At 42.5% G+C, this 12359-nt stretch overlaps 1 protein-coding gene across 1 annotated transcript; it reads right to left on the minus strand.

The window, feature by feature from the left end:
• Positions 1 to 121: 121 nt before the first annotated feature.
• Positions 122 to 12057, minus strand: LOC139618449 (cdc42 effector protein 1-like). The gene is made up of 3 exons (XM_071474385.1): positions 11623 to 12057; positions 5250 to 7282; positions 122 to 2126 (listed from the first exon to the last, which is right to left on the minus strand). The coding sequence occupies exons 2-3, from the start codon at positions 5701 to 5703 to the stop codon at positions 1498 to 1500; spliced, it is 1083 nt and encodes a 360-aa protein (XP_071330486.1). The 5' UTR covers positions 5704 to 7282; positions 11623 to 12057; the 3' UTR covers positions 122 to 1497.
• Positions 12058 to 12359: the final 302 nt, after the last annotated feature.

A 12359-nucleotide genomic window follows, 5' to 3' on the forward strand; every position in this document is an offset into this window, starting at 1 on the left:
TAAAGGCGATCTTACCTTATTGATCTTAATCTGACTGCGATTATTTAGATTAATATCGATGCCTTATTTTTCTAAAGTATTGTTTGATAGTGTCTTCAAATAAAAGTGGCAGCAATAAAGACACAATTCAAATGTATTTTATTTTGGTAAGTCTTTTCTTTCTTTCTTTCAAGTCATGCAGCACTTCTTCACAGACAACTACAAACACTGAGGAATAACTTGTGAGCCACCAGCAGCTCACCCTCCTTCTAGAGAAGCTCAGCCAACATTCCATCGACCAGCTGTAATGGAAGATTCCATGAACTCCACTTCCACAGTTTGTACGAACTGTGGAAGTGGAGTTCATGGAAGCAACACAGCTTCATTCAGTAAATGCAGCGAGTCACACAGTGGAGTCTGTTTGTATCAGATGAACTTTTGCTAGAAACAGTAAATATGTTGCCAGTCTGATTTTCATGTTTGTTTACATTATAGATTACACTGTCTATGCTATGGCATTCCACTGATTATGAACAGGTTAAAATGCTGAAGTCAGTCAATGAGTGTATGCAGTCCTGTCGTAGCCCTCTATGAAAAATGTATGTTACCTGTTCCAAGCAGGTAAAACTAACATTTTTTCTGCACTGGCTGCCAAGTGCATTGTTAACCATCAAATTACCCATCACAACACTTTTACAGTCACATCCCACTATGACCATCAGATGCAGTCATAACATTGCCACACCAATCTGTGCTGTTGTGCTGCTCCTGCTGTGTTGTAGTTTTTGGTCTGCATATGCTCTTAATAGAAACCAGAGAGGATGTCCACACAAAACAACTGGCTTTACTTATTGTAGTATCGTACAAAGTGAGTTAACATTGTAATGCAAGATGAGATTTCAAGCAATGTTTATGTATTTATTTTTTATATCAGTCCTTTAAAAATGTTTGATAAACAATCCTGTTAAAGGTACAGTCATCACATCACAGAGGAATTTCAGCTGCAGTTGTACAACAGAGTTTTTATAACATCATGAAACACACTGAAAATACACTTACAGCACTTCTCAAATGTCTTAGGCTTTGAAACTTAACATCTTTTTCTCTGTGATTAAAATGTTGTTATGGGTTTGGTGAGTGAGGAGTAATACAGAACAGAAAAAAACAAAAAAAAATGAAATAAAATACACTTATTCAATAGTCTGAAACAGATACAAGTGAAATTAGTGTAGTTGTGACAATCTTTAAGTACTTTTAAATCCTTGTAACGTAATTGTTCATTGCTGTGACATTTTTGTTGAGTTTTTCTTGCAGTTTGTAATAAGAAAACAAACGGGATTTCCAAAGCGATTACAAACAAAGTTAACTCTTTTTCACATATGAAAAACTTTAAATAATTCGCTGGAGGGGCTGGAGGAGTGTTTCCATGCAGGAACAACAGACTATCACACAAATCTCATGAACTGGGGGTTCGTTCTCAGCTCACTGATTTTATTGTTCCAGACACAGTTTCAACATCTAGACTTTGATCTCTTCCTCCTCTTCAGAAAAGGCATATGATGTTTTGCGGCTGCGGGAAACGGCAGGAGAAGGTGTGTTGTTGTTCACCCTTGTTCCCTTTGTGAAGGACTCTCCACCATAATGACGAGACAGCACGTCAGCTGCTCTCTGAAACCTTTCTGCCTCCATTACAGGCTCCGCTCTCTGTGGAGACCCAGCGGACGCATCAGGCGTCCTCAGAGACCTCCTGTCCTCCTCTTGCTCTGTCCAGTTAGAGCTACAGGAGCGGCCCCTGTTGTTCATGCTCCTGCTGAACGAAGGGCTGGGCGAAGTCACCCCAGGGCTCTGCACAGGCGTCTCTGATAGAGAGCTGTCGTCTTTATCTTCTTCATCTCCTCTTTCATCTTCCTCACCTGCTGCCTGGCTGTGATTGGACATCTGAAGGCAGCTGGGGTTGTCAATCAAGCTGAGCACCTCAGTCATAAGGGAGGGGCCGAGGTCTACAGTGAATGAGGTGAGGGAATCTGAGCGTTTCAGTGCGATGCTGCCGCTGCCGTCTGGTAGAGACCCTTTCTGGGCGTCTCCATCTTGACACTGTCTGTCAAGGCGAGAGAGGCGGGGCAGAGTGACAAATCCAGACTGCAGTCCTGCAAACAGAGAGGACAAGAAAATGATATGACACAAGGAAAAGAAAACATCTCAGACACAGTCTCACATTTGAAGATGGCAGAATAAAACCATACAAAAATAATATCAATGTTGGTATGTTACAAGCACTGTGTTGTAGCTGGATTTGGGATTTAAACACTTCAGGAGAAAATTGAAGAGTAATTTTTTTTTTTTTTTTTTTTAAATAAAAACATCTTAAAGCGAACTGGAAATAACATAATGGAGACTCTGAGTTTTCCTCTGCTACATTCAGAATAAATCTGATCTCCATGTCCCAGTAAACCTGCCATCCTGTGTTGATCGTTATTAGTCCCATTATTCTCTGTTTATTTCACTACAGTCTGTCTGTCTTAGTCAGCATTTATTCAAAATCATAATATAAAAAGAAGAAAAGAATTAAAAACATTACTGAAAATCAAATGTGCTGACTGAATGAGCTGTTATACAGGACGCTTGTCCAGCAATTCAAGTACTTGACCACAGGGTGGCAGCCTGTGACAACACAGCAGCAGTTTGTTTTCCACACCAGCTCCACTTGAAGAGAAGGACACACTTCATCTTACAACTGTCAAACAGCAGAAAACAAGAGGAGATGTAGAGAGAGCATGATGTCACTGAAAGGAGGGGAACACAACAGATATAAATATAAATGTGAAGTGAGTTTCTCATGGAGTCCAGTGAAGAGTGGGTGACATTCAGTTGATAAAAATGGAAAATGTAGAATAAAAGACCTTTATAGACATTGTAAGGAAATATATTTACTGTACTAAAGTATTATGTAAACCACAATCTTGGTTTAGTTAGTTATGTTTCTTTTCAGTATTATAATTTGGATTTAAGCTTTGGCAGAAGAGTTCTTTTGTTCTATGAAGACCCAGCTGTGGCTCAGTCTTTGAATTCTGATAACAGAAGCCTGCCTTTCTTTTCATCACTTAAATCTGAGCAATGGATCATTGCAGAAGTTGTAATAAAACTTGTGTAAATAGCAACTGAGACAATATGAAAAGATGGATATGAATTCATGACATGAACCGAGGTACTGAGAACCGTTGGCGACGAAAAGTACCCATCATCCCTCAGATGACTGACTCTGTACGCCAACTCCACATCACTAAGTTTGGGCAAATTCCTGATGAACTGTGTAACAAATCTGGAGGCGGAGAGGGGATTTCCAGCCCAGACCCTGCACGCTGCTGCCTGATAAGCTCTGATTGGTTCGCAGATATAATGAATGGTGCGTTTATGCTGTGCATAAACAGGTGGTCACACATGCACACAGAGAAGACAGGGAATGCCCACTGAGTGTCTTTCTTTTTTTCTCCCAAACCAGCTGTGTGTGTTTGTGTTTATAGACCTAATTGTGTACAGGTGTTGCCTAGGTGATTCCAGATGACTCAGAAGAAGCCCGCTTGTTTGCTGGTTGTCTTGGAGGAATGTGGGCATTATGTTGAAAGGAGGGCAACCTCACCCTCTCTATTTATGTGTTCACCGACATTTATAGTCCTCTTTTCACCAGCTCTTCGTGTTGATTGGTCTCCTGGAGAGTGAATCGTAAGAACTGAGACTGTATTGATGTATCATTGTACCTGGTTGCATTTTTTGTCTTATTCATGTTGATTAATACTTTGCTTCTGTACCAATGGTCTGCAGCCCATAAGTAGGTCATTGGTTATTCTGTTTTGGTCACACATCAAGATTTTTTGGGGAATTTACACATTTTTTTGACAGGACAGGAAATGAGGGGGTAGAGACAGCGGGACTGACATGGAGGAAAGATTCCAGCCGGTCAGGAATCGAACCAGGGACTCACCTGCTCAAAGCATATGTGCCCAAGAGGTATGCAATGCAAACCAATTAATATGTAATTTTTCCATTATTTGTTTCAGTTATTCTATATCAGCCTTTTTTGATTTTTATCCAAAATGAAAATTTAAAAAATTGCTTATACTATGTGAAATTACTTAAGGACCATGTGACCAAACACTTTCTCTTCTGTCTCCTGCCAATACTGATAATTGTTACCTACATTTGTTATTAAAGAAATGATGTCTCATGCCAGGTCAGTTTCTAGTTTCTTTCTCTAAACTAGAGACCATCTTGTGATGGGAACACACCGGCCACAACACCCCTCAAAGAGTTAACGTTGGACCCATGAATACTCAGCAGTTATTACATTTGAGGACTCAGCTCTCATGCGTCAGACCACACCCACCTTCTAACTCACTCTTCATTTTGATCTCAGCTTCACACTTGTAAAGATTTGTTACTGTATTTTGTGTCACTGTTGCACTGACAAAATCTGTCCACGGATATAAACACCTGCCCATGCACTCAGAACCACCTCTGTGGTAGTTCCTGCTACAGCAGCTGTCTCCAGGACCACATTTTGCATTGATAACACACACACGGTGGCTGGAAAATTAAGAGAGATTAATTCACTTCTGAGAGTCTTCTCAGCTACATGATCCCTATATGATAATACAAAATAGGCCTTATGCTATCAAATGAAAATAAAAGTAGTAAAAAAAATACCTTAATTCAAAACCGATCATAAAACTTGTTGCTCAGTGATGAATGAACGTGTTGTTCTGTCTCTTATCCAAATTCTGTGAAACAGAACTGTTTCCAGGTGAAAGCTTAAGTAAATAAATTCAGGGTTTTCTGTGGAAATGTGTCCAGCTGTGTTTGTTTGGTTGTTTGCTTGGACGAGTCTGTCCTATAGGCCCAGCCAAGGAAGTCAGTTAACTTATGTGTGTAACCTCACTCACATGTACACTGCTTTGTTGGATATGGATGGGATCTGCACACACACACACACACACACACACATACACATACACACACACAGACACACACACACACACACAGTCTGAAGTTGACTTTGTGAGAGTTAATCTGCACTGCTGCTGTTGTGGCAGTGTTAAGACCTTGCTCTGTTATCTACTAAATAAACAGTTATTTTTGGGTATGATCCCTCTTTGCTTCCCTTTTCTAAAACAACAACATTTTCTCAGCTCACTTTTAACGGAGATGATCCTGCTGCTAAGATGCTTTACATAAACCCCGTCCCATGCTGGAAGTGATTATCTATATTATCTCACCATATGTGCATAGGGAGTCATCTGTTGAGCTGATAGAGCTGGGGAACAGCACCCTCTGTAGGCACCCATTAGGAGAGTCTATGTTCAGCTGGGGCAGGGAGATGGCGTTCTTGATGATGGGTGAGATGTCTGGTGGCGGGGATGACAAGTCCCGGGAGTCCCCTCGTGGCCATGGCCCAGAGTTCTTCCGTACGTGCCGAAAGGTGCGTGTGAAGAACCCAGTTGTCTTGGAGCTGTTCGCTGAGTCCGGACTTCCTGGCTCCCTGATGCCCCCGTAGTTGCTAAGGAATGAAGTGTCACCAAACACATCCCCACCACGGCCAACATGCATAGTATGTCGAAAGTCGCCCAGCGGCGGGCTGATCATGTCCACTGAGAGGTCACTCTTGAACCGGCGCTTCCCCTGAGAGCCAGACACAAGGCCCTTAATCCCTGGCAGCTTTCCCAGACTCATGGTGACAGAGTTGTGTAATTTCCCTTTAATTCGAATGAGAGCGTCTGATTACATGTCAGTCAAATTTGAATTCCAGGACAGGGTCCACCGAAAAACCAGAGAGAAAAAAAATTAAAATGCCAAGACAGTGAGGACAGAAAACACAAATATGTGGTTGTTCAGTTGGCAGAGAATGTGTGTATAATCCATTCTCCACACGGCTGGAGCCAACTATTCATCCACTGTGGGCCAACCGTTTCCCTTTTGGGTCTACAATGAAAAATGCCAGTATGGATGTAGAGTCAGTCTACGTCCCCTCGTTATTCTCCTCTTTCTCGCTCCCTCTCTTGTGCACAGCTAGTTCTGCACGTCTGCCCAAAACAACCAAACACTCAACTCACTTCTACTCAGCAGCAGCCTTCAGTCATGACAAAATAACAAAGAAGATGAATTACGAGCTAATACCCCGTTTCTTCTGGCTACCAAAGACTATGAGGCCGGAGAGTTTGGGGCCGACTTGGCACTCCTTCAGTTTCAGTTCAGAAAATGACAGTTTCGACTCGCAATATCCAGCCACAACTGCAACTCCACTGATATGTGATTTCAGCCAAACAGCTGAGCTGGTTTGTGTGAAAGAAGCAATTAAAACAGACTGATGTTTACACTGTGTTAACTTTATATCTTTTTAGACTTGGAGAACTTTCTTGTTGTCAGTCTCAAGTTGGGTTTTGCTTGCAACACTACGAGGATCACCTCATCAGGAAGTCTTGTGAAAAGTTTAATTTGCCTTTTACCCAAACCTAATGACAGAAGCTGATATTATAGATAGATATTATGGCTCAATTCAATCCAGACTATGTTTTCTCCTCTCACTATTGTTTTCAGGTTTAGTTTTCATACATGATGAATCATTCATTGTTAATTAGTGATCATGACCTACATTTCTCCTGTCTCCTCCTTTCAGCTTTAATTTTCTATAATCCTGTGCTTTTAAAGAAAGTAATTCACAAAACACAGCCGAATGCCAACCCAGTCTTCAGTCTACAGCTTACTGAGTCCCCTCTGTGCGTGTAGATCTCAACTTCTGACAGGGTCTTGTTTCTTTCATCCGATAAGTTGCTCTGCACTTGTTCAAGCAGAGTGAGAGAGAGAGCAGGGGGGGTCCACCTCCATGCACCGTCTTCTAAACCTAAAGAGGTTTATCCATGTGTGCACCACGCTGTCCATGGGACACCGGGTCTGTCGCCAAACTTCTTTGTCCTCTGTTCCCCGGTTCCTCTGTACCCAAGACGCCAGAGCTTTGACAGGCAATGAAAACAATCAGAGCAAAGGAAAAAGGAGGGGGTTGCTATCTCAAAAAGACCAATAACGTAAAGCGGCGTAATCCAGCAACTGTTTTGTCTGCATCGTCCTGGAGGAAAGATAAGGCTCCTTTAGGATTGTCCGTGCACTGGATTAGCTGATAATCTCTTCTGTCTTCCCTCCCTCTCTGACTCCCTCACTCGCTCTCTGCCTTCTTCAATCCACTTAGTTCTCCAATGGTTTCCAGGTAGGAGGGAGGGAGGGGGTCTCTGTTTTCTTTCAGTTCACTTAAGGCCAGCTAAGAGAGCAGACAGAGAGAAAAGGAAAGAGATGTGAGTTACACATTAGACCAAAGACTAAAGCAGGGACTTTCAGGCGAACATTAATGTGTCAGGCAACCAAAACTTTGGATTGACTGAAGCTGAGAATGTTTCTCTCTCTGCGTCTGTTGCCTGAGGAGTCAGAAGGTTTTCAAGGCACTCAGCTTGTCAAATAAAACCTGACTACACCGGGAATTTCGAATAGTCTTTTGTGTACTCTCTAAGTCTGTGTCATATGCAAGACCTTTTCCATTATTCTCTCTTGAGTCAACAGCGCTGCTCTGCAGCACTGAAATGTTTAGATTGTTTAGATTAGATTATTTGTCCACTGAAAAATACATAAATCTAAAACTATATTTGAAAACTATTTTGGTTAATCATTTCCATTATTTATGAAGCACAAATGCCAAACATTTGTTGATTACAGCTTTTGATGGTTCACTGCTTTTCTCCATTTCTTCCATAATAGTGAATTAAACATCTTTGGGGTTTGGACTGGTGAGTGGACAAAAAATGCCATTTGAAGGTGTCACCTTTGACTCCGGGAAACTGTTCCTGGCCTTTTTAATTATTTTGTGACATTTTATAGATGAAGCGTTAACTCTATTCTTCAAAAAATGAATAAATAATGATTCAAATAATATAATTCATCATTAGCCCAATTTTATTAAATGTAATGGATGGGTAGTGAAGTTCCTATAGATGCTTACAATTTTCTACATTCATTTTTCATGAGTTTTCTTACAACAAGGCCCTGTGTGCTTTTTTTTTTTTTTTTTTTTTTTGGATACACTTTCTTCCTGTCAGCACCGGTAAGCTCCAAACACGTGACCTCTCCAAACCGCAGCCAGTGTTGGATTAATGTCACACGCTGATGGAGATACTGTACAGCCGAGGCCAATCTGGACCTGCAATATAACAACTTGAGCAAGGTTGATCGTGCCACTCTTACTGGGCACTGGCCTGGGCTCAGATTACCTTCCCTAAATCTTTAACTAATCCCAGTTTTCCACAGTTCCCGGACAAATGGCCATCGTCCACTGTCATTAGCTTGAGGGAGGAAAAGAAAATATGAAGGGAAGGTAGCTATGATGAAGGTATGGGTGTGACAGCAGGACTTATCAGCTCAGAGATGGCCATTCCTAAAGAGGAGGAGGAGAGATTGGATGGATTGTAGCCGTTGCCTGACCACTCCTGATCCCTCAACTCATCACACTTAGCTTAAGGAAGCGATTAGAGCCTGTGGGGCACGAGAAGGTGAGAGGCAGACAAATATCCACAGTCTGTCTCAACAGCAAGTTAACAGAAACTGCTTTGTGCTGGGTTTAATGTCAGTTTCCAGATTGATGAATACCGTCAGATCCCTATCCTTAAATCCCTAAATCCCTGTCGAGGATTTGCCTCTTTTCCTTATTGATGGTGCTTTTCTGTCATCTGACGTCACAGCCGTTCATGGCGTAACTGACATGTTTTCTCCTGCCAATTTCTTTTACCCCCATATCAGTCTTTTTATATGTTTTTCTTCTTCCTTTTTGGCTTTGTGAGCCGTAAATGCAGCTCAGCTCAGATCTCTTCATGTACAACAGTGTAATACCAGCACAGAAACCGACTGTGGAAACTTTATTCAGAAAACTGGCCTCATTGAAATACACAGAAAGACATTTAGATCTGCTAAACATGTTATTTATCCGTAAATTGTACCTGCAGACATCCATAAACAAGCCTGTTTCGCGTGAGCTGCCTGACTGATTGCAGAGACAGAGGCAGACGGGCTGGAAAGTGTAATGGGAACAGCGTGCAATGGGGAGAACAGACCGGACGCCATCTATTATGGCCATCAAATAAAGGATCTGAGGACACTGATGAGAAACACATTTTACCTCCTGTCTTTATGTGTTTTTTCCCCTGTCTTCTATTTCAGGCTCTAACTTCAACCTTGCCGTGTTTATCGTTCTGTTTTTCCCTCTGTCACAAAAACACACAGTGTCAAACAAACACGCCTCCCTTCTCTGTCACTCTCCCTGCTGCAACCAGATGTAGTGTGTCAAGTCAAACATCTGGTACCACAGAGCCACAGCTTGCAGAGTCAGGCTCTTGTGACATTTGAGGGGCCGTTCAATCACTGTGGCACAGAAAAAGATACATGTGTAAGTGCATGGACTTACACACACACACACACACAAGGCTGTGTCAGTGTGGGTCAGCTCTGAGGTTGCTTCCTCCGCTGGTCTGGAGGGCCATGGTCCTTTTACGGCAGCACGGCACCAGCAAACTGTGGTTGAGGTCGGAACACCCTGACCATTACACACAGCTCCAAAATACAACATGCGCTCAGTTTAAAAGGATCGACTGCTGCAACGTGGCAATACACTCCAAGGCCTACCAGGTCCTTCTGGTGAGGGCGTGTGTGTATGTGACTTTGATGCTTTATGAATGTGATAATATCTGATTTGGATGTCTGACACCTCACCGTGATGACATGGGCTCATGATGATGGTATCAGACTGTGAACACAGATATGACATATGTGTCATATCTGAGCACTGTGACTTGTAAATGAACTTCCAGTTCACACTCTGTCTCACTTTCCTTAATGTTCTGTTGAGTCAACAAAATAACTCACAAGAGGAAACACTGCAGATAAGAATTCGCTGCACATTAAACCTCTTCAACTAGTTCAATGACTTCTTTCACAATGTGCAAAGACTTTAAAGAAAACATTGCAAAGGAACAGCAGGCTAAGCAAACAAATTCATCTTTATGGCCAGGTTTAACTCTTGCCAGTATTCTTTAGTTTCATAAATCCTTTTTTGTTATGTTCTGTCAACAGAACAAAGGGGAAATGAGGCCAAGCAACAGTGAAGCGCAAACATATCTCATTCCATTCAAAAGCTCTGCCTAACAAAGAGCATAAGGAAACATTACCTCTCCAAACTTCCACCTAGCAAACAAAAACAGGGAGGTGCAGTCAAAGAAACATAAAAGTGGCTATTCAAAGCAATGCTGCTAAGTCCTTTTCACGGTGCATCATATAAACCCTGTCCACATTTGAAATCATCCAGACAGGATGGCAGTCAGTGTCCACTAAAGTGCTACACTGCTACAAGGACGGACAGTGAGTGTCTTGCTCAGCAGGCCAGATGTTGGGATGGTTAAATGACCATGTCCCCACCCCCCTGACACGACGCCAACCACTGATCTGATGTCTGTCGCAAATCTTGGACAGTTGCTCTGTGGTTTAACCAAACATGGTCTCACCAACTGAGTCAGAACCACCCTGCAGTCCATGGTTCTCAGTAAGATGTGACCCTGTGTGAAGACATATACACTGCAGTCATGAAGACTTCAGTATAACTGTCACACCACTGCAAACACGATTGTAAAAGTTGTCCATTCGTGATGATGCAGCTTGTTTTCCTCTTGTCAGGGTTTTTGAGATGCTTCGTCATGACATATTTTAATTGAATAATGATGCTGTCTTTTGACTAATGCGCCTGCAATGTGAGCACAGGTTGTTTGGCCTCCCAGGAGCACTGATAGTTGTCTCAAGTTTGCATTTCACATGTTACTTAAAGGAGCTATTTGTAAGTTTTGCTAATGCTACATAGCCAGCATTAGCATTTATAGCCGTTTACTTACCAGTCTTGCCAAGAGCTTCAGCCATTGCATTAGACAGGTTATAATACATATTCTGAGAAACAACTTCTTCAGAGCGGACCGGACGATACTGTGACTCGCTGTCGGAAAGTGGAAAGACGGGTTAAACGGACCGCAGCCAGCTGGTTGGCATGCTAACTTCAGTAGAAAAAAAAAAAGTGACAATACAAGTCAACCTTGGCGTTGCGTCCCACAGCTGGAGACAGCTCTTAGCAAGTGAAGGAATGAAGTTTGACGCTGAACTCGCAGCGTCAACAGCTGTTTATGCTAACGTTGGCTATGTAGCAATAGCAAAAACTTGCATATGGGTCCTTTAAAGCTGACTAATTATGCTAATTTACATTCAGGTGTTTCTACATAATACCCTGTAACTGTGCTAGAGTCACTTTCCATAAGGTGGTTACTTTATCTAAACCACTTGAATGAGAAGAGAAACATTTTAACCCAGTCTGTGCGCAGTGATGAGGAAAACTCTTTTGGAGCATGGACTGTGTGTATTCATCAGCAGTCTGTGCCCTCACGCAATTTCAAGTGAGAACTTTAAAGCAAGTCTGTGTATTTACTTTAAATGACTTGCTGCTGAGTTCACACCGTCTCCAACAAGCTCCGCCATATATCATATAAACATATATCAAACAAGGCGGTTTATAAATGACCGTACCTTAAAATCAGCTCAGGACCCGTCCTTCCGCAGGCAGACGACTTCACCACCTCTTTCGCCCGATGTCCTCTTCGGTTTGCGGCGAGCACCGTGTGTTTCCGCTCCGACATGCGGCGGCTCCGAGCTTCTGCTGACAAGTGGACTGCAAGAAGATGAAGAGGAGGAGAGGGAGGAGGAGGAGGAGGAGGAGGAGGAGGAGGGTGGATTCCAGAAGTGAAGTGAATGGTGCTGATAAAAGCCAACATCAACTGGCTGTTAAAAGTTCATCTATGGTAAGTGCCAGGCCTGGGAAGACAGACAGGGAAGAGCATACAAACTAGGATGCTCATTAAAAGTGTACAGGAAAAACTAAAAAACATGAACAAGCTGAGGCTCATCGATCAAAATGTCAGTCTGAGTTCATCAGAGCAGCCAATGGCTGGAAGAAAGACACTGAGCACATTCTCCTGTGAGGCTGGATGCTGCAATAATAAACCACTGTGACTCTTCCCACACTGTGCTGTCACTGAGTGCTTGTGCTTCTGGCTAAATATGGGTACATGTGCATGTTCGTGTCTTTTGTATTTTGTCACCTTGTTTAGTTGCAGCAACTTACATATTTAAACATGAGCTGAGATATGCAGTAAACAATGCAACACACACACACACACTGACTTTTGCTCACCTCCGTAAAAATGATCTCTTAATAGCCACCATGGGTGTCATCTACTTTTCTTCTCTCCGTCACCCCTTTTGAC

Source organism: Trachinotus anak, unplaced genomic scaffold (assembly GCF_046630095.1).
Source record: "Trachinotus anak isolate AG129_WGS33_773 ecotype Australia unplaced genomic scaffold, CSIRO_AGI_Tana_v1 ptg000003l, whole genome shotgun sequence".
Lineage (NCBI taxonomy): Eukaryota > Metazoa > Chordata > Actinopteri > Carangiformes > Carangidae > Trachinotus > Trachinotus anak.

Coding starts and splice junctions, on each gene's coding strand:
- LOC139618449 (XM_071474385.1), bottom strand. CDS start 5,703: ATGAGTCTGGGAAAGCTGCCAGGGATTAAGGGCCTTGTGTCTGGCTCT. Junction 2,127..5,249: donor TGACTCCCTATGCACATATG/GTGAGATAATAT, acceptor CTCTGTTTGCAG/GACTGCAGTCTGGATTTGTC.